Source organism: Spodoptera frugiperda, chromosome 2 (assembly GCF_023101765.2).
Source record: "Spodoptera frugiperda isolate SF20-4 chromosome 2, AGI-APGP_CSIRO_Sfru_2.0, whole genome shotgun sequence".
Lineage (NCBI taxonomy): Eukaryota > Metazoa > Arthropoda > Insecta > Lepidoptera > Noctuidae > Spodoptera > Spodoptera frugiperda.
The window spans coordinates 2,737,283-2,764,762 of NC_064213.1; the positions used below are offsets into that span (position 1 = coordinate 2,737,283).

Consider the following 27,480-nt stretch of genomic DNA (forward strand, 5'->3'; position numbering starts at 1 on the left):
TCAATAACCTACCTATCTTCAGAGCCTTTAGCCAAATGGCATTTAGCGCATGTCTACTTGTAGAATAGAAAACTAAATTGTACAGGATTGACATAAATTTTGGCACTTGTCAGTGTCATCCCCATACATTGAGTTTTCTACTCTCTCTGTCGACCAACGCTAAAGAGACATTTGGCTAGAGGCACTGATTTGCTTACTACAGATACATTTTGACATACCTAAGCTCCATACAAAATGTGTCAAAATTGAATCTCTGGTAAGAAAATCTGAAGATCGATAGGTTATTGAAATTGGCCGTTAATGGTCTGCAAAAACGAATTACATAACTACTCTGTCAATTTAAATTCATAGACAGGTACTGCATGTTTATTCCTTTCCCGTATAAGCTATAACTGGTACCGTTCAGACAGTTAATACCTCTAACACTAAAAATATAAACCTGTGTCCAACGTAGTAACAAAATTACTTGACCTTGATCTTTAAGCTACTGGGTTTAAGGTTCAACGTTTTCAAATATCTCTACGAGTTCCCAGGAGAGCTGAAAGAGGTATTTTTTACCGACGAAATAAGTTTCTGAAGTGTCCCACATTCCACGGAGTGTTGTACATTTTTCAAAACTTCGACTCGTCCATGTTCTTACTCGGGGGTGTCATAAAACCCGAGTGTATTCAGTTGTCCAAATTGTTTCGTCCTTTTAGTACGTTTCGTGAGATTGCCACCGTTTTATGAACGATGGTAAATTGGCGCGCAGTGTACCTACGTATATCTGTTCCGAACATTGCGTCTTGCATTACGATGTATCGTTACTTAGATTGCATGCTGCGATTGATTTTAGTTAGAGCTCTATATTTTATTTTGAGTCAGTCTTTTAAAAAATAACAATGAAAGATGGAAATCCGTTGATTTTTTTAGTTTACTCATTGGGGGCTATTGTTTTTTGCCTACTAAATGGAGCTAATCTAGCAAAAAGCTCTTTTATTCAATTGTAGTTGTAAGAATTTACCATCCAACGGTGTGATACTAGCTAATTCACTATTGGACGAAGAAGGAGAGCTCCACACAAGTGCCATCGGGGCACATCAATGCAATTTCAATCTACTACAAGAATTACTAATGTGTAGTAGCTCAATAAGGTAAAAACATATCATTTCGAAGTATGGGTAGGTAGGCGAGTACCTATGATCTACCGCTAAATTCAACTTTCAAAGTAACCCTGGAAGGCTGTTACCAGCCCTTTTCTTTTAATGTTTAAGGTAGGTTAGGTAGGTACTTAAAGTATCCTATAGCCTGTACTAAAGTCAATTACTACCAAGAAAACAAACTCGTAGGTATTCATCTTATTTACAGTAAATAATAGGTATCTATGCAAATCTTCAGAACGGTCAAAAGTCGAATGGAACCCAAACCGACCCCAATTCAACGCCTTCATGTAAACAACGTGATATGTTTGATGCAAAGACTTCACGAACGAAGTAAAGAGACCTTGTATAAAACCCGTAGAAGTTTTATGTGAAACTTTTTGTGGGGCACGGACGAGGGATCGTAATAGACATCGTTACGGTTGAGGACATCACCGTTTCATTGTAGTTCGTGTTGAACGGGGATGCTCTTTCTGAATTCCTGATTAAGTTGTTGGTAGTCGGTGGTGCTGTAAACTTTATGCGTTGTTTTATCGACTGTGTGTAATATTGTGCAATTTTGCTTGTAGCGGGAACAACAAAAGAAAATGGTAGATACCTACATGGACCTAGGTAGTTAGAACTTAGAAACCTAAGTTGCCTAGATACCTTCTATTTGACCGATTACCACATTTCAAAGTCAAAGTAAAATTATTTATTTCAAATTTATGTCTGACGGTTAGTCCTCTAGTAAAGCTATTTGCTCGTTCCAAAGTGTAGATTCCTATGGAGCAGAACGAGCAAGAAACTCCATAGGTTTATTATTGCTTCAGCTATGTGAGAACAATGTTACACTAATATTCAGTCAAAGTGATAGAAAAAGAAAATAACCTTGCGGGCAACAAAATGAATACAGTCAGGAGCTGACCAATCCCAGTCGACAGCGCCCGTTCACGCCCGTTAACTTTGTATAAATAAATATACTACTTCTCATTGGTTGGATCATTAGTCTCACTCATATTAACAAAATCCTATCTGTAGTATCTGTAGAAAATCCCGAAAGCAAGCAAAAAAAAACATCCCTTTCATACCCTCACTTGAAAACTCGAAAAAGTGATTAATTTCTCTGACATTATCAGTTGCAAATGTATACTCGTAAAATATTAGGTCGGTTATTCCGAATGTCTTTGTGTAAATCGAGTTAAAACAAAGGCAAAAACTTTGTATAGCTGGATGTCGAGGAAGTATGAACAAAAGAAGGGTCTCGCCTTAATGTACGCAAGGACAATCGTAATGAGATTTTGGCGAGCGATAGCGAAATAAAACCAGGATGTAAGTACCTAATGTAGGTATTTAGATGATTTTGTTTTCTCTCGTTTGGTGCGGTGAAGTATGTAGTAAGTACAAGTACTTAAGAGTGTAGATATTACCTATATAGTTTAATAACGACATTATTATTGCCAGGAGAGAAATCATGAAAATGTAAAAATAAAAAAATATCTCAAAAATCTGGAGATCCTAGTAAAAAAAAAAATAACCAAATCGAACCCATAAGTGCATACAAGCACTGTAAAGATATATTTCACGATTGATGGACAGGATAAAGTGACTATGGATGAAGCTGGCCCAATTATTCAAAAGCAAATTTCTGAACATCAAACTTATGGGTTACGCAGTAGAGTTGCTTAGAGTTTGGTTTTAAATAAATGTAGTGTGAAGAATAAAAGAGAGCAGTCAAGGCGGAATGTGCTACTAGGGTCAATAGAAAAAATAATACTTATTAATAGATATGACTGCACGGTTGGTGCGGTGGCTGAGCAACTGGCTGCCGTGCAACGTGTAGCGGGTTCGATTCCCGCATGGAGCAATTCTTTGTGTGATCCACAATTTGTTGTTTCGGGTCTGGGTGTCATGTGTATGTGAACTTGTATGTTTGTAAACGCACCCACGACACAGGAGAAAAGCACAAAGTGTGGGGCAACGTTTAAAAAAAAATTGATTCAAGTTCAAACCTTTGAGTACCCATAGAAAACTATCGGTGGCACATCCTCTGCTAATGATACATTGCATCAGATGTAACAATTTGCCCTACATTCAGATTACTGTTACTCCAACAAAGTATGACCTTAGAATCTAAGTAAGTACCTAAATCCTTGAATAAAATAAATTATCAACGCCTCACTGGGATATGTTATAACAAATTGCGCACTTACATTACGGGCGATTCGGTTACGAGCCGTAATGTGTCCTTTCTTCGCGAATAAAAGGATCATACGACAATAGGCGGATAGGGAGATATCAGATCCTACGGCACTGGCGTCATTAATCACAAAAACTGCGCTTTAATGGATGACGAGCGAGTAAATGCGATCCTGGTAGAGACGCGACGAGCTTGAACTAAATTGAATGCTCCCTCCAATATGGCTGAGTCGTCTCGTTTACGTGTCGCATGTGGGAGATTGGATTTATGTCGGCTTCTCCGTTTAGCGTTCAGCTATGCGAAAATATTATGGTAATTTTTTTTTGACTTCTCCCGCCTTGGGCAAAGCTAGAGGGAGTTACCTACACTAAATTAGTTGCAATAAAACACAAACCAAATTAATTTATTTCATTTTAATATTCTTTATTATGTAAATTTTAAATATTGCCCCACACTAGGATTTTTTCCTGTATCGTGGATGCGTTTACAAACATACAGTTTCACATGCATGTGACAGACCAGAAATAACAATTTGTGGATCATAATATAAAGAGTGGCAGTTGCCCAGCCATAGGACCAACAGTGCTGTCAAAAATATATTTTCTGTGTAATATATATATCTGTATAATATAACAATTTGTAATATTATCTTGGGTAGGAGTTAAATAACGAAAACAATCATTTTATTGAAGTTTTTTAAATTATTTTTATTTCCTACTTTTTATGCAGAATAATTAATAAGTCGTCCTATTTTCATTCATAAATTTTGATTTATTTAATTTCTCGTGTATTGATTAAAAATAACCAATTTCCAATTATTTTTATTATTTTATAAATGACATACCTTTAAGAATACATAATAAGTGTTATATTAAATTAAATTATTATAATATAAAACATTACAATACATTCTTACACAGGAACTTTAATTATATATAGCATAATAGGCACATAATGAAATATAGCCTGTATACCAGTTTTTAAACTGACATGGTCACTAACACTATCATTAGAACTTGAGGCGGGATATTTACCATGTTTATTTATGTCTATGAGTTCCCGATATTAATAAACATGGTAAATATCCCGTCTCAATTTCTAATGATATAGCCTATATATTATACCTTACGAACTTTATAAAACGATCACAAATCATCGAAAACTTGGTATTTATAATGTTCCATGAGATAAATATACTTTATTACACCTAATGTGAATTTTACGAATCAAGAATAAATGCTATTCTCTTAATAGTACAATCTGTTTATGCTTTTTCTTTTTTTTTTGGGGAGGGGGGGGGGGAATTTCCAATGACTTCTCCCGCCTTGGGCGAGGTGGGAGGGAGTGTCAGACATTTACTGACTAAAAACCACCCCGTTCCTACTCCTGCTTTTCGAGCCGGAGCCCCGGTAAACCCGCTAGGCAGTCCGCAGCTCCGGATCAAATCTGTCTATGCTATGCTTTTTTCAATTGTGAAAAGTAAACTCGAAAGCGACTTGAAACCATTAGTAATACGTATGTAGGTGAGTTTGACGGCGTGGGAGGAGTCTAACAGTGAGTCGATAATAGGGAGGGTTATTCCGTATTTCATTTTGTCGTAGAACAAAGATTATATAAAATTCACACTGTAGGTAAATTACGTATAGACACACAGCACATAGAGTTATCCTAATTCGTCAAATTTATTTAATAGATTTTGTACTTTATTACAAAATAATAAATTTGAAAATTATTTGAAGATAATCGGGGTTGATTGATGTGCCAGCCTGTGTATACGTAAAAAAACATAAAAGTAGTCAAAAACAGTTAGAGTAATCGAAAAGATAGATTATGCGACCGAAGGCCAAAGTTAGTCGTTCGGAGAAACATACTCTTCCAAAGAATAGTAGATTTGATAGGACTATAATTACTTTAGCGCATTCAGAAATGTACCTACCCAAAGACTTCGTCAGAGGTAACCTAGTAAACTTTCAGTTTCTTAATTACATTAATTAATCTTTTTGTTCTCAATTTCAAATCTGTCTTAATCAGGAATCGGGACATAGACAGACTCGAAAACGGGTAGGCGTATTGAACCAAAATGATTGATTTAGTGCTAAAATTGGCACCGTCACTGTTACCAGAAAAAGGGCTTTATGAAGTTGGCTTCAAAGGCTTTATTCGAGTTAATTAGCAAAGGCATTATCTTTTGAAACTTTCTTATTGTGTGCTTGTTCGGGAGATGGGTTACGTTCGTCATTTAACAAAATATAGGAGACACAATAAATTACAATTGAGTTTATAATTTACTTAATAATCGTCAACAAGAATAAAAAAAAACGATCATTTTACCACATAATTTTCTTCTCCTATCAACAATATCCAATTGTAGCCATATTTAATCAAAACATATTAAAAATAAACAATACAACAGTCCAACACATACATACATTCCTACAAAAAAGAGACAAAACTACTCTAAACCTTAAACCTATATCACAATGAATATTCAAGCAGCATTCTGCAGAACGAAGTAATAAGGCGGATGCATTCTATTGACTCCAACGGTGGCCATATTTGGGGCAGGTCCGTGCCATTCTAGCCTGTATTTGTCCAAAACTCTAGTTGTTAATGAGGATAGCATTTTGCCAACGGCGCCGGTACCTGGACAGGCTTCTCCGAAGGGCATGGAGGCTAGTGGGTGAGCCCTGGAGGCTTTTAAAGGCTCCCAACCTTCATTGCACCATCTCTCTGGAACGAAGGCCTTTGCCCTTCCCCATTGCTTCTCGGATTTGCTTGTCACGCCGTGAGCGAGGACAATGTCCACCTGTTGAAGATTACGATTAAAATATTAGGCACAATTTCAAACTCCGTTGTAATTTGAGAGAATTTTAATCCTACTTATTTAATCTCTTCTTCTTCTCTTTTCGTGAAACAATGCTTGCGTTGTGTTTCGTCATGTGAGTGAGGTTACCGAGGGCCCAATTACCCCACTCCCCAATCTCCTAATCCCCAACAATCCTTAAATTTCTAACCCCCACCAAAAGGCCGGGAACATACTTGTAACGCCTCCGGTATTTTAAGTGTCTATGGGCGGTCCGATTGCTTACCATCAAGTGATCTGTCAGCTCGTTTATCGGCTTATCTCTTAAAAAAAAGAATGCATCACAAGGAGGCCAATGATTTTACGAACATGAATTCTACGTATAACAATAGTGTTTATTAAATGAGAATCAAAGAGACATCCCTATTAGAACAAAAGTGTTCTTCATGCTCTTTCAAGGCAGATAATTGAAACAGAACGTACTCAGAGCCCAGAGTGGAATAAAATATCAACCTCTTCATAAAGATAAAACAACACAAGGACTGAAACCGTTTTCCCAGCGAATACAATGAAAGCAATGAACATTGTACGAATTACTGTCGTTCGTAGCTCAGTACGTTATGCAGATGAATGCCTAGCTGAAGTAGGGAGCTTGCAAAATTAATTTTATTTATAAGCGTGAGACGAGTGAGCACTGAGCATAATGTTTCTTTTAAAGGTTTTGTAATTTAAAGTGGTTGTACTTTGTTATTGTGTTATTTGAATTGAAGCTACTTATTTCGTTCTTAATGCCAAAATTATGGTACCATTACAAATTGGTTTATGAATTTCGTATCCACATACAGCATATATGTCTCTAAACACGGTCAAAAGAATTTCTGAGGGGCGGAGAGGCAACGATAACTTGAGCATATCGGGATGTTTAGTGTGCAACAACAAAATGTCTGAATAGATCCGAATAATTTTTAGCACAGAGATAAATTAGGGGCAAGCGTAAGTAAGTCCCAACGTGAATTTTCACCCCGAAAAAATATTCAGACAATCAAGTAAAACAATAATCAACTTACCCCAGCAGGAATTTCATAGCCTCCAACGATGATTGGTTCCCTGTTCCTCCTGACGACTCCTCCAGTGGCAGGGTGGAGTCTCATGGCCTCTCTGGCGCAGGCAGCAACATAGGGCAGTTCGGGTGTGTCACACCCAGCCTCCCTGGATGCTATGGACCAGTGCACCTCGTCATGTGCCCTTTGCTGACGAGCCGCGTGTAGGGATAGTTGGTAGAACATGTTTAGAGCTGTTTGGGCGAGCTGGAAAAGAGTTTTAGGTTAATAATATCATGTTTTAGATCGTCGCGCGTCGCATCCAGCTGGGGCTTCCGATCTCGCAGTCCGAATTCAATCCCGGTATTTGCAAGACTACGAATTCTCAATACCTCGGGATATCCGTATTTTTGGGATACAAATAAAGTATGAATCAACTCGCCATTTTGAAAAGGCATTGAATTTACTGGTTCTTTTTGCCCTATATTTTTTGTATAAAAATTCAGACGATCATTCATTTAACTTTCCTTATGTCATAAAGGAATCCCGTATCGTGACGTCACGATTTTGTGTAGGTACATTTTCTACCGAGCGATGACGTAACGACCTCCCAATCTTAAGCTTTAATTTCGTTTACTTAAATATAGATTTTTTTATAAAAAAGACGTATCTAGGTAATATATTTTCATTATCTAACTGGCAGACTATATACATTTTTATTGACATCATCCATATTGACCATTACTACTTGTATAATAGTTACATAAGTTTATTTCGATACTAGCTTTCGCCCGCGACTCCGTCCACGCGGATGTCGGTCTTCGCGTGGATGTTTTATTTCTCCATTTTGAGTAACTCTGACAAGGACATCTTATAAATATCTATTGGATCCAAATACGGCGAGGCCCATAATAATTAAGGAGGTCCGTCTATTGAGCTACTGCTGTTGAGCTCGCGTTCTGTAGTATAAAACTGAAAAATTAAGATTTTTTTTCTACGTATTTTTCCAAGATAAAAAATATCCTATTTCATGCCCAGGATAATAAGGTATAATTATACCAAGTGTCGTCGAAATCGAACCGTTAGTTTTCACGTAATGCCTGAACACACAGACAGACAGAGAGACAAAAAAAACAAAAATTAATTCACCTATTTGAGTTTGGTATCGATCCTGTAACACCCCCTGCTATTTATTTTTTCAATATTTTCAATGTACAGAATTGACCCTTGTACAGATTTATTATACATATGTATATAGATAACGACAAAAATTTCACAATACAATATTACATTTTCTGATTATATTATTTTTATAGTACAGAAATAAAACCGACAAACTTTCCACTGCAACAGACGTATTTTGGTTAGCATGTGTTTTATTATTGTGAGTGTATTTATCGCCACTCTTGTTCTGCACGTCAGTAGCCGCAACCCTGCATTGAGGATCATTGGCGGCAGCGATGTCGCTGAAGACGAGCTCCCCTATGTTGGAAGGATACGATTACATCTTGTTCTTAAGAACCAAGGAATTGTTATCTTTGAAGGACGTATGCATGTCTGTACCTGTTCTATGTTCACACCAAACTGGGCGTTGACAGCCGGTCATTGTATTGAACCGTATCAAATAACAAGTTCCACCGAAAAAGACGGAGTTATGATAAAGTACGAATATTATATAGCCTACGGTCCTCTTGAGAAAAATCATACGAGCCAAATTTTACAATGGTATAAACACCCTGGCTATTTGGGTAAAGATTTCCCATTTCATTTGGTCAATGATATAGGTTTGATAAAAACTGAAGAAACTGTTCTGAGCCAATATGGGCATATTAGTGCATTGGATTCCACAAGCATGCTTGGATTGGAAGCGACTGCGGCTGGTTACGGGCTGATGAAGATAGCGGGAGTGATCGCTCCCGCGGATATTTTCGAGAAACCTTTACAAAAACTAGATGTTGTTGTCATTAAATGCAGTAAATTTTTTCAATTTATACATCCAAGATTGTGTGTGTCGCGGCGTTGTGGCAAGTTGGAAGAAATTTGTCAGGGAGACTCAGGCGGACCACTCCTGCATACCTCGGGCATTGTTGGTGTTGTCAGCGCTGGACCATCAGACGCATGTAATCCTTTAGTTGTCATACAGCATCCGGAACTCGGCGCTATAACACCCACCAGTCCTTTTATTGATTGGATAAGTGATGTAATAAATAGAGAAACAAGTGCTTAGGTTACTTACAAGAACCATTTTCAAAAAAGTATATGTCTAACTTTTCGAAAATTTAAGTCAGTCCAGCTTTTTACCGTCATCATAAATAATTTTAATTTGATAGTTTATATACTATCTACTTAACTAACAGCCGTACTCAGAGTAATTTAATTTAATGGTTACTTAACCCAGCCCTTACCAATTGTTTTCGGAACGAAATTGTTACTTGTATTAATTCGTAAATGTGTCAGAGTACCGCAGTTACTGTTTAAAGTTAGTTTAGCACCTATCTATACTATCTATACGGTACTAATATTATAAAGCTGAAGAGTTTGTTTGTTTGATTGTTTGATTGTTTATTTGAACGCGCTAATCTCCGGAACTACTGGTCCGATTTGAATAATTCTTTTTGTGTTGGATAGTCCATTTATCGAGGAAGGCTATAGGCTATAAAACATCACGCTATGACCAATAGGAGCCGAGTAGAGCGGGTGAAACCGCGCGGAAGTAGCTAGTGTAGATAATAAAATTATTCAAATGAAATTACAGTTGTTTATTTAACTCCGCCAGTAAGCAGTGTAGTAGGTAATTATTCTAACAAAATAGACTGTAATGGGCATCACGTTTAGTTTACATAGATCCCCGAGCTATGACCTAAGTAAACAGAGACCTATATTTGCGCACTATCATCCCTTTTCTGTTTGTAGTCATAACAATAATGTTCTGATAGGACTAGGATAGATTTAATACAGGTTACTTCTAGTTTATGGTCCTCTAGGTTAATTAACGTTCTATAAGCATTTTATTTCTTTTCGTGAGACATAATAAGTTTGTTATTATGTTATCGGCTTACTCACGTAACTGTTTGACAAGGAACTCGACGAGTGTTACGACATTTTAGTATCTACGTATGTATTATAGGGAAAACATTTTTTATATGGTTTAGCGGCGGCAAACGAATGGCATACAGTTGACGGAGGTCCAATATTCCCCACCCGTCATGCTTCCTATTCTCAAATCTCGAAATTGTCAAAAGGTCGGCCTTTTGGAGACGTACTCGTAACGTCTATGGCGTTGCAGGTCTTCATGGACGAAGCCAATCGCTTACCACCATGTGATCAGTCTGTTTGTTTGCCGTCCTGTCTTATAAAGAAATTCGCCATCGACAGAAACTTCACGCTCACACATTGGAGCCCAAATGGTCCCGTACAGTTCGGTTTCAGAGGAATTTCCTCCCACGAACCCTCCGATTGTGGAATGAGCTCCCTGCCGAGGTTTTCCCAGTAGGCTACAATATGGGGGACTACAAGAAGGGAGTAACTAGGTTTCTTAAGACTCGGCAAAGCGAGTGGCAAGTGTTCATAGACCACGGTAACCACTTACAATCAGATGAGCCGTGCGCTTCTTCGCCAACGTCGCGTCGTGGTTTAAAAAAAACAAATACAATGTATACTTACAGGATGGACGCCAGCTAGTAGGATGTCAGCTGCGAGAGGCAGGATCCGCCTCTGCAGAGGCCGTAGCTTATCAAGTAAAACCTGTTCAGGCCTCAACTCTTCAGAGTTGAGCGAGTTCAGTGCCTTCGTCAGGAAATGTTCTGTGAGCCTGTAACAATGGGTATTTTATTAATGTTAGGTCATGCGGACGTATGAATATATCGTCCTATTATCAGTGTTAATAGTATTTGGGACTATGTACTTTATGGTAAAAGGGTAAGTTTGAAAATGTATTAAAGTTGATCGATTTCTTTTCTATATCATCGTATTGATATTGTTGGTTTGTGAAACTTTCAATAAGGTTCTAAATAATTCACGAAAATGTGGGTAACACCTAATAAAACGCCTGAAACGAAATTGAACGCAACGGATGGCTATAGGCTTGTCTTTGCGAACTTATAAAATTTAAATTTGCATGGCGTGAGCCTGATTATGGCGTTTTATAACTTTATATTTTAGAACATTTTGTTAGCTCACCCATAGTCTGTAAATAAAGAATTTGAATTTGAAAAGAACTTTTTCTAATTTGTGTTGTATGTGTTATAGAAGTCTCGACTTCCGACCTTTGCTCAGAGCCAAAACATATGGCAAAATGTAAACATGCACATTAATGTCATTATAATACATTATCTTATCTCATATCGCGGATAATATCCTTCGCATTATGTAGTACCTAGATGGACAGGATTATGACTTTTATAGTCCAACTTATCAACATTTTGTAAGTAAACAATATTGACAATTCGTTTAAACCGGTTTGTACCAGTTGGATATCTTGATGCACAAAATGCAGAAAAATTATTGTTTCCAGAAAAGATATGGAACTTCACTTGATGCATGAAGTATACATATATTTAAGTATTATCATATCAGAAAAAAATTGCATGGCATGATAGATAACGGGCCACCAAATTGCTACTACATAAGTGTACTTATATATGTCTAGGTACTTATGGTGATAAGTAACATCATGTTAGTTATTACAAACAAGCAGATAATAGATTCACTTTTCATTCTTTTCAGTTTTTTGCTACTGCAGCTACATCTGATCAAACATTTTGTAGGTACCTATTCTTAGGTTATTTATCCCTGTATATATCCTAGTGATTCTTCCGGAGTTGCGGACAACGTAACAGGTTACCGGGGCTCCGGGTTAAATCAGGAGAAGAAACGGGGTGGTTTTTAGTCAGTTGTAGTTTGACACTCCCTCTCGCCTCACCAAGGCGGGAAAAGTCATTGGATGATTTTACCCCGTCCAAAAAATCCCTAGTGATTTCTTTTTGTCTTTGTTATAGATATGTATTTCCCAAGACCGTAAACGAAAATAAAGAATAATGACGTTTAATTTAGAACGTTAATAAAACAAATCTTTATTGCGACGAGAACATAAATAACTCTAATGCTTTATAAAGTATATTTTCTTTAGCTAAAACTAATTAATATTGTTAATGAGCTAAAAGACAGATGAAAGGATCCCGAAACATGAAGAAACATTCAGTATCCTTTAATTAGGAAGACCCTAATTATGGCTTTAAATGGATCATTATTATCTTAACAATAACCAGATGATTAAATTGGGTATGAAATAATTATAGGGATTACTTATACATTATAATAGAAGTCGAAAGTTTGGGTTTTGGAAATTATTTACTTAATAACTACACTTTGGAGCAAAGAAACGCCCCCATATAAGCTGATGGCTGATGGTAAGCAATGGACACTCGAAACACCAGAGGCTTTACAAGCGCGTTGCCAGCCTTTTGAGGGTTAGGAATTTAAGGGTTACTGGGGAATATTCATAGTATTTTATTAATTGGTGAAGCATGTTGTATGAAATGTAATTTAATTACCTTTAAAATCAGATTATTATGTTGTAAAACGGATATATTTTTTAAAGATATAGAGAGTTGTGTAAGTGTAATAAAAACGCTATTGGCTCTGTTTCTTTGCTACCAAGTGTATTAAGATGTCTTTTTGTTTATTCACTGCCCATGCAGTTTTAGGTTAAGTTTGAACTTCGAAATTGGTTATGAATTTTAGATTGCTCTTATGAATTTTCGATATGAACATTGCAGTTGCTTTGACTCCGTGAGCTCCCTATATTAAATATGTTTGTGAATAAAGTTTATGTTATCAAACTAATGAGTTATTTTGAACAGTCATAGGATTAACGACTAACTTACCTATACTTTCACCAACGTCATTGCATAATAAGTTGCAAAATCCTTTGACGATGTCAAAATAAAAATGTCTAGCAACATTCGACATTTTGTGCTCATGTGCCATGCAAATATATCACGTGTATGCTAATCTCTCAACATCATATAAAATGATGATCACGATCCTGTTTGGTGATATCCACAAAATAATGCATGTTTGATAGTCAAGTCCTACTTCATGTGGGATTTAAAGTTTAATGTATTTACTCACTTTTATTGGCAGATAGAGTTTATTGTACTGACGATAGGAAAGGATAAAATGTCATTGTTATCAAACATTACCGGTTATTGCGTGGTTTCAATAAGCATTAACTAGTATTTTTGGAAGTAAATCTTTTATAAACGGTATCCTATATTATGATTTTCTTCTATGTTGTGGGTGCGTTTGAAAACATACGAGATCACATACACATGACACCCAGACATGGAACAACAATTTGTGGATTACACAAAGAGTTACTCCGTGCAGGAATCTACCTGGTGTTCCTGGCATACCAATTCTTCAATCTCTTCATGCATGCTCATTGATTGAGAAAGTTTTGAATTTAGCAAGATAGTAAATTAAAGTTTTATAAACTCACGTGAAATGTCTGTCAAAGGCCTTCAAAGCACTGTTGAAGGTCGGGTTCTCCGGGTTTAAGGTTCCTTCACTCCTGACTAGGAAGCTACCATCAGCTATATCTCGACTGCATCGCACCAGCCTTTCTGCAGGAGTCAGTTCTTCTAAGGAACGCTTCGCCAGCGAACAAAGGTCGTGGATCTCGTCATCCATTGAGGTTTTTTCTGGTTTCCTTAATAAGGAAAGGGAACATAGAATTATTCTTTGGTCTACTTGAATAGCGTAATGGTTGACTAAAGTATTTTATCATAATATTAAGGTTTTTAAAATCTTTCTTGACAAGTTTAGATTTAAGCTTGATTTTTATTTGTAGTAAGAAAAAATAACTATTGAAATTGGCATTTTATTGCCGATTCATTTTGCTCATTAATTAATTTGTTCAAAGACAAATTTGAACAATATTGAATGAATCCTAAAACTATTATATGATAATTGCGCCGTGTACACCTTTTTTTATTTCTGTTAATTATTTTTGTTACGATGCAAATAAACTGTTTTTCTTTATTTCTATAATATCCAAATGTTCATAGTACTTACTGGTTATCAGCAGTAGGTATATGCACAGCACCGTCGAGGCATCCCAGTCGTATCCCGAAGATCATCATGCCGATAGTCTCAATGGCCCACCGGTAGATTTCAGTCTCCAATTCTTCGTTCAAAGCGTTTTCTGCATGACGCAGATCTCCCAATCTAGGATGAAGCAAAAAATATAATAACTCGCGCACTCAGAGTCATTTAATGGTTACTTAACTCATTCCTTAGCAATTGTTTTCCATAGAAAATCATTACTAAAGAATAGTTTAAGTAAGCATTAAATGACTCTGAGTGTGGCAGTAAGCCAGTAAAAAAATAAGTAATTGGTGATTGGTGGTGATTCCTTGAGTTGTTTACTATTTACATATTATTGTCTGCTAATCACAAGAAGTAGGGTAGTACAAATTATAATATTACCAAGTTCTTAGTTACGTAGCATATAATTTATCTAGGATTTATTAAACTCTGTATGAAACCGATTTTACTTCCTGGATGGAAATATCTAAATGCTTTTTGGGAGCTAGTCTCCCAAATATTCTATCTAGTTTCTTTCTAAATCTATACTCTATAGTTTATACTAATATATAAAGCTGAAGAGTTTGTTTGAACGCGCTAATTTCCGAATTGAATACTTCTTTTTGAAATAACCCATTTATCGAGGAAGGTTATATTCTAAAACATCACGCCGCAATCAAAAGGAGCAGCTAGTAGACTATAACAGAGAACGTATTTGCAATAACAAAGGTGTGGCACGACTGAGTGATCCTATTGTCAGAAAAATACTTGAAAATTAATTAATCAAACATAAATTTACGTCATTTCATAGGAAACGCATACGTAAAAATATTTACTTAATCATTTTACAGATGATAATGTGCGATTATTATATATGAGGACTAGACACGAATTCAAATCGTCTGATTATTCACAATGGCCTAATCTTTGTAAAAGTAATTTAGTAGCAAGATTGTTATTGTATAATCTGTTCACGATCCTAAAATAAATTCACTGACAAACGGTGAAGGAAACCATCGTGAGGAAACCTGGGCCCTACTCCGGTTCTCGAATCCGAAGTTTCGTTTAATTTTCGGCCGTAGGTTTTATTGATTTACTAATGAAATTACTTAAAATAACGTTTTATTTTTAATTTCATATCAAAACCTATTTATTTATCTTCATTTCATTCGTTCATTTTTGTTCACAAAGGTTCGCAATAAATGGAATTGTAGTACGAAATTTGCGAAGTTTCGGACGAAACTTCGTTTTTCGTTGAATTAGAGTAGACCCCGTGGGCTTATTATTTCTGACTATAAGTTTGAAAACCCGCATTGAGCAAGCTTGGTGATTAGCCCGTTGTGTTCCGGAACGCAGATCCACGCGAGACACAATGTATTTTCTATTGTTGTCTTACATACTGGCATACGAAAGGGTAAAACCTTATCCGTGCAAGAAGAAGCCTTTTGTCAGCAGTGGCCACTTGTAGGCCGTTGATGTGAGATGTGATTAGCATTTTATCCTTTTTCTGTTCTACAAATTTCTTGTAAACCTAAAGTATGTCTAAAATAGCATCAAGTAAATAGTCTAACATAAATAAATTAAATTGTTTATCACCTTAAATGTCTCTTTTCTCTAGGTCATGCATTCATTTGTGCAGTTCATTGATACTGGAGTGCACATAATGAACAAAACGACTTATATCACACATCACATTGATTTGCAAATAGTGACTTTATGTTATACAGTTACCTAAGGTTGATTTTTGCAAATCAAGGCTTTATTTTTTGGTATGTGATTGATCGTAGTATCTATATTCGACCTAAGTGACTTGAAATGTTGTGTTTATATTTAGTTAGTAGGTACTTTTGTTTGGTCGTCTTTTGTATAATGTTTGTGTTCACGTGATTGATGTTGAAGGTTTTAAGGACTCGGAAAAGACGTGAGTTTATTTAAGCACGATTTATGATCTCTTTACCTAAAACCTACGCAACTAAGTTAGGCAAAATACTATGGAAATCTATAATACAAATTTAGTATTAAAATGCTCAAATATATGTTTGTATTCACGTGATTGATGTTGAAGGTTTTAAGGACTCGGAAAAGACGTGAGTTTATTTAAGCACGATTTATGATCTCTTTACCTAATACCTACGCTACCAGGTTAGGCAAAATACTATGGAAATCTTTAATATAAATTTAGTATTAATATACTCAAATATTAAAATACAGTAATCTATGTAGATTTCAATAGTATTATAAGTAAATATAAATAATGTGTTATAAGATTTCAATACTATTTAATAGGTCCGCATTTAGCCATCAATTCGCCTGGTAGTAAGCCATGATATGGCCAACGATAGAGCACGCCTATGTATAAGCAATTTCTTCACTTAGGACTTGAGAGTTAAAGCCACGTAAGTTGAACATTGACCATACAAAGCTCATCAATTACCCCAAAGGAGAATTAAATTCATACGACTGCCTCGTTGGTCGAGTGGTCGCAAGTGCGACTGCCGAACAAGGGGTCTCGGGTTCGATTCTCGGGTCGGGCAAAGTACTACTGGGCTTTTTTCGGATTTTCCAAAAAATTCTCGTTGGTAGTACGAAGTCTGGAATTGTGTCCAGTATATGGCAATTGGCTCACCCCCCTATTACATGGCACTTATAACACAAAGGGTGAAAAGTGGGTGTACATTGTATAGCGGTTTTACGTGCCGTAATGTGCACCTCTGCCTACCCCTTCGGGGATAAAAGGCGTGACGGTGTGTGTGTATGATAAAGAGTATGGAGTTTACCTCCTTGTGATGTCAGCAGCAATGTTATCGAAGGCCTGGTCGTAGCACTTTAGTAAGTTGCCATCTTGCAACAGCGCGCGAATTGCAGCCCAAATTGCTTTGTTCTCATCTCTGTGAACAAAATAAAGTCGTGAATATAAAAATATTTTTAAGTGTGGTAGAGCCATGCTTCCACGGCCTCACAGAATACCGACGTGAAACAACGCTTGCGTTGTGTTTCGTTGTGTGAGTGAGGTTACCGGAGGCCCAATTCCCTTCCCAATCTTCCCCATCCCCGATTCCCGAACAACAACCCTAAAATTCCTAACTCCCAAAAAGCCGGCAACGCACTTGTAACGCCTCTGGTGTTTCAAGTGTCCATGGGCGGCGGCGATTGCTTACCATCAGGTAATACGTCTGCTCGATTACCGGCGTGTTTCATTAAAAAAAAAAAAAAAAAAATGCATTAATGGAATAGTCTACCTACTTATTTAGAACTAATAAAGATGATGTATTGACCATATTTGTGTTTTACAAAAATTTTATTACCATCCCGAAAGAGTCCACTGTTGGCCTATGGGTTTTCTTGACAAAACAGGGGTCTACCATAATATCCAGTTCCTTAGTCCTATGAATAAGGACAGTGCCAAATATATGCCGTCATTATTGAAGGGTTAGGTTTATAATATCCGGTCTCAATGAAAAACATCACGTTCATATAACATGTAAAACACAGAGAGTAAAATCATAATAACATTTCAACTAAGATATATCACATATCTTATGATGAAGATAGGCAATCCTTTACTTCCATACTTGGGCTAAATCGATACAAATTCGGTAGTATTATGCACCTCTAATCTATCGATAAGTAAATGGGCACTTTGTACAATGATCCTATAGTGATGTAGAATTACATTTATCGATAAAAGCGTCTCACGCCGTCTCTTCGCGCACAATGCATGGTAGATAAGATTGTGAATAATTTATATCAATCGATTATTTGGGTTATTGAGAGATTAGTGAAAAAGAGGTCATAAAAGTATTAATGAGATGTGCGAAACATGGATAGTCCATAATTTTTATATTTGTCATTAAAAAATAATTATAAGTACATTTAATACGGCCTGAAAAGCTATTATAGCAAATTAGTAGTACTATTTAATTCTCCACCACCCAGTAAAGAGGCGCGAACCACATTTTGATTTTAGAACGGTCATAGAAGAAAAATGTTTTTAAATAAAACCACAGGCGGTTCCAACCGTGCCAGTTTGAAAATAAAATTTTAAAAATCGAACGTACCCGTGTACTGGACAGTGGCCCACAACCTTTCTATGTTGACAAAGCGGCGATTTTTCGAAGCGAGGAGGCTCTGTAGCGTAACTTTCATATACCTGTAACAACAGAAAAAAGGAATAAAAAAACTTTGTTAATAAAAATTCGAGGGCCTATGTTCGGTTGGGAACTGGCTAACTCTCTTTTGTTGCCGAGGAATTTGTAATAGACCACAGTGTATATTTGTGTTAGAAACTCTTTTCGTTTTGTTTATGTTTTTGTAGAGTGTGTGGTTCACAAAATTGTGTTTAAAATAAATTGATTTTTAATGCTACACGGTTAATAACTTTGTTTTTGTTTTAGGTTGTACTGTTTTTACTATAAATCATATTTTGATCGTTGGCGAAGCGAAGGCTTTTATTGTGCTACGAACAAATCTAGACTCAATTTTACTTGTGAGAATTTTTGTTAGTAGGTACGTTAGTTGTAGTAGGTAGAGTATTTGAATAACTATTGGGCATGATTTTAGATTCAACAAATTATTACGTTAATTATTATAATCAAAGTTTAAATTCTTCTAATAATTTCTACAGTCTAATCTAGCTTATCTTTCTTCGAAGTAAAATCGACGAACCTTGGCATTGCCTAAGGGTATCGATATAAAGATGATAATTTTCAATCAGTATATTCCTGGAATCGCTTCCCAGGCGATAGGGAAGAACATTTTCCTTATCCTTGTAATGTAATAAAGTTATTATTATGTGAAACCCTACCATATTTGGCATTTCTAGTAAGATGGAATCTAGAGGGTGGAAAGAGTATTTTGTATACGTACTTTGGTTTTAATGAGACATGCTTTTTAACTATTATTTTTATTTTTATTGAGATAAAAAGTATACTATCACCCAAGATAGCTCATACCCTGTCTGAATACCAATTTTCATGAAAATCCGTTCAGTAGTTTCAGCGTGATTGACGGACTACTTTCTTATTTATAATATTAGTGTGATTTAAATAACTCATTACATTAATTAAAGTATAAAGAAAAGATCCATAATGTGATTGTGCACAGTGATAAATAAATCGGTCCTGCCTAATGCTATTACAAGTAGAAAGGTATAGATAACTTAAAAATGCTCAGAAACTCGCCTATTGAAATGTGGTCAATTCGCAACATTTTTATAGTATAGTACTGCATGATGGAAAATAGAAAGGGGTCTAGTTTAAAACGTCTTGAGCTGACCCGTAAAATGTCACGCATTAGATATGTTAAACTTTAACATCTAATCTAAACTGGATTTCCCTTTAACAGTTAAAGGGAAACCCAATTTGGTATCTGCTCTTCGTATTTGTTTTATGGTACAAAAATAAAAAAAGCTGAATATAAACTCCTTTTTGTACACACATTAAAGTACACAATGGTTTTGCATAAAGTATTTATCAGTTTCCTTATTATTTATTGTTATTCGTTTACATAAGTTATTGAACCGATGCTACCGTCTGCCATCTGTACCGCTCATATGATCCGAGGCCGTCGCGTCTGCGGTAAACTTATGTAAACACTAGCTACTTCCGCGCGGTTTCACCCACTCTGCTCGGTTCCTATTGATCGTAGCGTGATGATTTATAGCCTATAACCTTCCTCGATAAATACGCTATCCAACACAAAAAGAATTATTCAAATCGGACCAGTAGTTCCGGAGATTAGCGCGTTCAAACAAACAAACAAACAAACTCTTCAGCTTTATAATATTAGTATAGTATAGATTACTTGTGGAACAATTGTACCTACACTGTTAACTTAGACGTGTGTAAACTGAATAAATAAGTATGTAAAGACAACTTAAAATGACTAGATGTAGACAACACTTAACAATAAGTTACAAATAGCCTCAACATTTTTCAGTTTTTACACACTTCTTAAGGTCATATCACACCTTCACGGCACCGCTTCAACCCAGCAATCAACATGTCATTTAAGTTTGAGCATTAAATCTTATGTCTAATGATATATTTCATAACGTCAATACAAAAAGGTTGTAAGTGCGCGGTCCGTGCGGTGACAGCGAGCTTACAGCCTTTTTGTATCTTTTCCAATGCACAAAATGTCGTGCCGTGTCCATGCCATTATTGTGTGCGTTGCGCTTAGTCCGTAATATTCTCTTTTAGGACATCTTTTATTTATCCTACAGAAACCTACTTCTGTAAATGTGTATTATTGTTTGAAAGAATCCTGATTGCGTCCTAGTCTAGTATGTAAATCAACGGAAACCTGCTCCTAAACGGTACTTAACTTTACTCTCCATACAGCAAGATAGCTAGCAAACATTGTAACCATAAAAGCTTTCTTCAGTAGGGCCCTATTATTTTAAGAACAGTTGTTTAGCTGGGAAGTTGAGGCATTGTGTGAGTATACACAAATATTGTGTAAAGGAAACAATGACACATAAATTAAGATAAGTCAACACAAACACTTATTAAAGCCGCACGTGGTTTCGGCGTGTTAGAGTCGCCTGTTACACCGTTACGTAATATATTGTTGTCAATTTTGATTTAATTATATTGGCTCGGCGATAATGTTGCGTTTTCGCTGATAATGATAGTGTTTTGTTTTATCTGAAATATTGTACTGTATTTACTATAAGGGTTTTGATAATGAACATTACTATTAAATAGTAATGAATGAATATCTCCTATATGATCTACCTTCATTTTATGGAGATTTCATTATTTTGCTTATTAGATAGGTAATTGTGTCATTCATTCAGCTTATTATATTTAATCCTAGACATATCTCATAACTTGAATAATATAATAAATACATTAACATTTTGTACTGTGTATAAAAATGAGATAAAATTAAACACTAGATACATAATAATTAATCGATCGATGCAAAAATTATATCAATATGCATGATTTTGCAGCTTAACATAGTAAAACTAATTAAAAATATCATCTCCAAATTATAAATACAAAAACGTTATCGCTGTGAACAATTTGCAATTCAACGAGGTTACATTTTATCATTAAAATGTGACCCACATTATCGGTCACACACAAGCATAATATAGTCGTAAAATTGTATTTATTAATGTGCACGGTGTGATAGAGTGACTCTATGTAAATATAAACAAAACGTTACAGGCTTTACTTTATTTGATGGATATATTCACTTTATACATGTTTATTATTGGGATTATACCATTTTTGGTGAGGTTGGGTGTTGTGCTAGCTAATGGTGGTATAGGTAAAACAATTTCAGCCAATTTATTGTTAAACTAGCTACTTCCGCGCGGTTTCACCCGCTCTGGCTCTTGGCTCTTATTGATGATAGCGTGATGTCTTATACCCTATATATATTCTAGCCTTCCTCAATAAATGTACTTCCAATACAAAAAGATTTAATCAAATCGGACCAGTAGTTCCTGAGAATAGCGCGTTCAAACAAACAAACAGACAATCAAACAAACAAACTTTTCAGCTTTATAATATTAGTATAGATTGGATCTGTTCTAAGGACGTTTTCTTGTCAAATTATTGTAAAGAAATGAATAAGTTGTGAGTCATCGTATGATTAAGACTGTTGTTAAAACATAAATAAAACACGTCGTAAACTCAAAAATTTGTCAAGAAAAAGTATTGATTGATTGATGTATGCATCAAGATAATTCTCAGAAATCGACATGCTTGAGAATATAATCAATTTTATCGATCTGTTATAAAAGTATGTTAGCAAATTCAGACACAAAGGTACATTGACCTTGTAAAATATGACTGTATTTTGGCCACATTACTGTAAAGATGATTCATTAATTCATTGACCATCATCTCGTAATGCATTCCTTCGATGCATTCCTCCTAATTATTATGTTATTTGTTGCATGCGAATATTACATGACCCATATAACAGGCAATTATTGGCAATAACAATGCCTTACAAGTGACATGTAATAATGAAAGACAATCAAACTATTTACCGCTTTTAACCGACTATTAATAAAAGGAGGTTCTGAATCAAACTGGACGATTCTTGTTTAATATTTGCCCATGTGATTGTAAGTGTCCAGTTTGTTACATATTTTTAATCATTGCAACTTCTACAGTATGTAAACTGGAAGCAGGTCGCTTCCAATCGCCGTATCTTTTTTTTTAGGGAGGTAAATCTTCCAATGTGGGAGTGTCAGACTCTTACTGATAAAAAACCACCCCGTTCCTACTCCTGCTTTTCAAGCCGGAGCCGCGGTAAACCCGCTAGGTAGTACGCAGCTCCGGGAAGTCATCGGGGGAGACCTATCTTCTACAGTAGACGTCGTACGACTGATATGGTGGTGAAGAAGCCCGGATCTACATGAGCGACTAACCAAAATCTGCGTTTCAGTTTTAGACGCAAGAAAAACTGTCTTGGATTTGAATCCCGTAATAAAATTTATTTATCGTGTCTATAAATTGAATTAGATTTAAAGGACAGTGTCTTTATAAGTTCTTAATGAACGATAAATATAAAAAAATAGTACTCAATTGTTCTTTAACAATAAGATTATAAATTCATCAAAATACATGCATAAAACTGTTTCTAAGAGTAAAACGCTCCAATGATTTTATTGGCTCGCAATTATACGGTCTATTAGTTTACTATGTATTCAATTCTTTGTTTCCAAAAATAAATTATTTATTGTAGACATATTTCTTAAATTGCTTTGTAATCAGTAAATTCTAAGTTACAATTTTATTATAACTTTCGTGAGACATACTAAATTAATTATTACGTTTTCGGCTTACTCACGTAGAGCGATAATCGCCGCGTCGTTTGTCTCGGAATGCTCCTCATGAATATGAGCCTCTAGCATGGCTTGAAACTAGTCGAGATCCTCGTCAAATAGTTACATGAGTAAGCCAATAACATAATAATTGTTCTATATGAACTAAAAGCAAATGTTATACATAGAAGTATTTCAAACTTATCATTAGAACATAAGACGGGATATTTACCATGTTTATTTATGTCTATGAGTTTCCGATATATCGGCATTGTTGCAAGCGCCATGATCATTCACCACTGATCATTCGGAGTTCATCATTCATAGACATATCGACGGTTAAAAGGAAATAGGGTATAAGCGACAAATAATGAAATGTTCAGGAGAGCCGTTTAAACTCGTCGGTCGTCGAAAGAATACTAGGAAAATGTTTTTTTTTGCTAACCCTAGCAAAATGACATTTTTGGCGTTTATACCCATAAACGCTAAAAATGTCATCGTAGAGCCATGAGAGTAAGTGCATTCGAAAGAGTGGAAAATTTTACGTAGGGTAGCATAATAAACTCATTTTTGACCAAAATGTCGCTTATACCTATTTCCTTTTAACCGTCGATATTTAAATAAACATGGTAAATATCCCGTTTTAAGTTCTAATGATAGTGTCATTGATCATGTTAGTTTAAAAACTTATATTTCAAACTTCACATAAATTGGGTAATAATGTTATTTCCTTACATTTCGTTCGATAAAGTTAGTTTGTGTGTTATTGTGTATAATTATAATGACCTTTGCGTGCGTCATAGATATTACCGTTATGTATTAATAGTTCGGTGATAATAGAAAAAAATATTTATGTATTTTCTATTCTTTCTTTATATTAAGAGGCACTTTTATTACCGTTTGTACTTAAGGTTTTAAACTAATATGTTTATTAAGATCAGGTTGCTTGAGCGTGATTATTATTGTGTTAGGAACATAATAGTGTTTTATTTCATTTCTATTTATAAGTCTGAAATCGTCAACCCGTATTAAGCAAGCGTTGTGATGAATACTCACACTTTTTCCGTGTGAGAAGAGGCCTTAAACTAATGTTTAAGCACCTAGATCACCAATTTCTTAGGCAAGCAACCTTATATATATGGGTAAATGTATATGCACTCAAACCTCCACTTATATATTCCTATTTTTTATTGTCTTATAAGTTTTTAAACTGACATGGTCACTAACACTATTATTAGAACTTATGACAGGATATTTACCATGTTTTTTCACTTCGATGAGTTTCTGATATTTCGGCACTGTTGCAAGCGCCATGATCACGGATTAACTGATTTATTGTCTTGACGTCCATCCAACTAAATCTCAATTACTTAGTAAATTCACTGACGCGAAACCGAAGGTGTCTACGGATGCTATCTTAAGTTAAACCTTCCTACATTTAAGTCTCAGAGATCTATTAGTTAAAGTGGTTTCGTTTGAAGCACATGAGTTCACTTTAATACATTTGGAAAGCTCTGAAAGGTACGTTTTGGATCGGTATCGTGTCTTCAAATGGATGGTTCAATTTGAGCCATGTCTTAAAAGGCGGACGTGTGGAATTATCCTCCATTCGTTGATTCAAAAGATTGGTTTCGTGAAGTCCGTCTTGTCTTGCTTGAAATGTAAGTAGTAGTTCTTATTTAATTTAAGTTACGAAGTGATATTCTCAATCATCTTAATCCCTGACTCCCCAACAACCTTTAAATTCCTAACCCCCAAAAGGCGGCTGCGATTGCTTACCACTAGGTGATCCGTCTACTCGTTTACCGGCTCAATTTAGATATTGAAATGTTATCGTGTCTTGGACAAAAAAAAACCTTATCGGGAGAAATCATGTTGTGTTACTTTTTACAGTAAACAGTATATGACACCGGTTTCTACAGCAGATATTTTATTATGTATTAAGTAAGCCTTGCATAAGTTACGTACATATAATATGTATTACTGGTACAGGAAATTCCTTAACGGCGCATTCCAATAACTAGAGGTAGTATTTAATTTGACATAAGCTCCATACAAAATGTGTCAAAATTCTACCTCTGGTAGGCAAATCTACCGATAGGTAGGTTATTGGAATGCGCCGTAAATAAATTGTATTAAGTACGATTCAACCTGATTCAAAATTTTCTATACATACTAGCTTCTGCCCGCGACTTCGGCCGCGGAAAATTAAAAAAATTAGGGTTGTACTACGCCTAACATTTAGGGAGATGAAAAATAGATGTTGGCTGATTCTCATAGATACCGGATAAGCACAAAAAAAACATCAAAATCGGTCAAGCCGTTTCGGAGGAGTATGGCAACGAAAACTGTGACACGAGAATTTTATATATTAGATATATTATTCTGAAATCTTGTATCTTTAGGAGGTAACTTCAAACAATAAGTTTCTCAATAACTGTTAACTATGTATTGTGTAGCATAGCTCGTAAATTCACACATCTAGACATGTCTCGGTCACTTGCTCGTCACGTGAATAATTTTGAAAGTGAATACATTACTATGTACCGTTCGGTAAGTGGCCTCGAAACTAGTTTAGCTAGGATATGCCTCTGTAACAAGGCGAGATTTATTTTTTTTACTTTCTATCTTTACTTTAGTAGAAAGTAAGTGTCGTTGTTATGTTTACTTGTGGTTTTGCAGTGCGGTTAAGCGATATGAACAGGAAAAAGAGATGGATTAATGAATGAGTCATGTTTTCATGTGTGTGATAATTTAAGTGTAGGAGAGCCATGCTTCGGCACGAATGGGCCGGCTCGACCGGAGTGATACCACGGCCTCACAGAAAACCGACGTGAAACAACGCTTGCGTTGTGTTTCGTTGTGTGAGTGAGGTTACCGGAGGCGCAATTCCCCCCTTCCCAATCTTCCCCATCCCCGATTCCCGAACAACAACCCTTGAATTCCTAACTCCCAAAAAGCCGGTAACGCACTTGTAAGGCCTCTGGTGTGTCAAGTGTCCACGGGCGGCGGCGATTGCTTACCATCAGGTAATACGTCTGCTCGATTACCGGCGTGTTTAATAAAAAAAAAGAATATGAATTTAGTGGAACAAGTTCAAATGGAATCAAAAATATGTTACATGCCGTGTGTGCTTCTCTAATATTCCAGAGAACATAAGTCTAGAATTCTAGATACCTATTAAGCTTGTATTAATATCCTGTGTTATGTAAGTTGATATATGTTACATTATAATGTGGTCAATCATGGTAGTTCTGAACTGCGTAGTAGTGTTTATGGCATGTTTATACCTACTGAGTAGTACGCATATTAAGTAACACGGGTAATGAATTCATTGAGGTAGGTGTAGTAAATAACGCAGTTTTAATGTTTGTTTGTTTGTTTTGCTGAGCAAAGTCCATTGAGGCTGTAAATTAAAGGCTAATGTTTGCATTGCTGTTGCAAAAAATAATTTTAAAGATTTCCGGATTTTATTTTTTAGGTAGGTAAGTATGTATGTAGGAAATATAAGATACTTACTTTACTTATTATTTTTTAACAGATGAGTTTGGTAACGTGTCCTATTACTTTTTTAGTTAGTTTTATTTTCTTGACGGCATTGATTATTATTTGTTTACATCTAAACTAGTCATGGGTAGGTATGTTTCGGCACGAATGGGCCGGCCCGACCGGAGTGATACCACGGCCTCACAGAAAACCGACGTGGAACAACGCATGCGTTGTATTTCGTCGTGTGAGTGAGGTTACATTACACTTCTTCCTAATCTTCCCTAATCTAGATCTCCAACAATCTTCAAATTTTTAACCCCCAAAAAGCCGGGACGGCGTAACAAGTGCGTTACCGGTGAGGTTAACGGAGGCTCAATTCCCTTCCCAATCTTCCCCATCCCCGATTCCCGAACAACAACCCTAAAATTCCTAACTCCCAAAAAGCCGGCAACGCACTTGTTACGCCTCTGGTGTTTCGGGTGTCCATGGGCGGCGCTAATTGCTTACCATCAGGGGATACGTCAGCTTTAATGTTTGAAGAACCTAGTAGATAATCACAAATCATATAAAATCTATGAAATAAAACAACATACCTCTCTCATCATCTCAGGATCGAAGACGTACAGCACAGGCCTTGTTCTGGATGCCTTCGCCAATCGCACCAGGTCCCCATACTTATCATGAAGACCTTCCAGCAAACCTAGTCCAACGGTGTGGTGGTAACTACCTGATGAAGGAAAATACACTTTATTAGCATGATAGGTATAAGGTGCATATTTCATTGAAGCCTAGGTACTCTAAATGGGCTTGCTTGTATGATTAGATGCGCGAATTTCATCATTATCTATAGCCTGTTAGAGTCTACTACAATGTGTCTTCTACTCTTTAAAAGAAGGTTTTATATTGGTGGCAGGCGTGTTAGACATCATTATGTTATCGTTGTATAAAAG

The 27,480-nt window shown here is 36.0% G+C and overlaps 1 protein-coding gene across 1 annotated transcript in view; it reads right to left on the reverse strand.

Annotated features, from left to right (window-relative positions):
- Positions 1-4,087: 4,087 nt before the first annotated feature.
- LOC118269105 (probable cytochrome P450 49a1) overlaps positions 4,088-27,480 on the reverse strand; it is a 45,846-nt gene continuing 22,453 nt past the window's right edge. Inside the window, exons 3-10 of the mRNA XM_050704247.1 lie at positions 27,124-27,257; positions 18,309-18,400; positions 17,028-17,138; positions 14,239-14,391; positions 13,664-13,873; positions 10,825-10,972; positions 7,189-7,428; positions 4,088-6,124 (exon numbers count right to left, since the gene is read on the reverse strand). Coding sequence (XP_050560204.1) covers positions 5,807-6,124; positions 7,189-7,428; positions 10,825-10,972; positions 13,664-13,873; positions 14,239-14,391; positions 17,028-17,138; positions 18,309-18,400; positions 27,124-27,257 — 1,406 coding nt within the window. The 3' untranslated portion in view covers positions 4,088-5,806. The remainder of the gene's footprint in view (positions 6,125-7,188; positions 7,429-10,824; positions 10,973-13,663; positions 13,874-14,238; positions 14,392-17,027; positions 17,139-18,308; positions 18,401-27,123; positions 27,258-27,480) is intronic.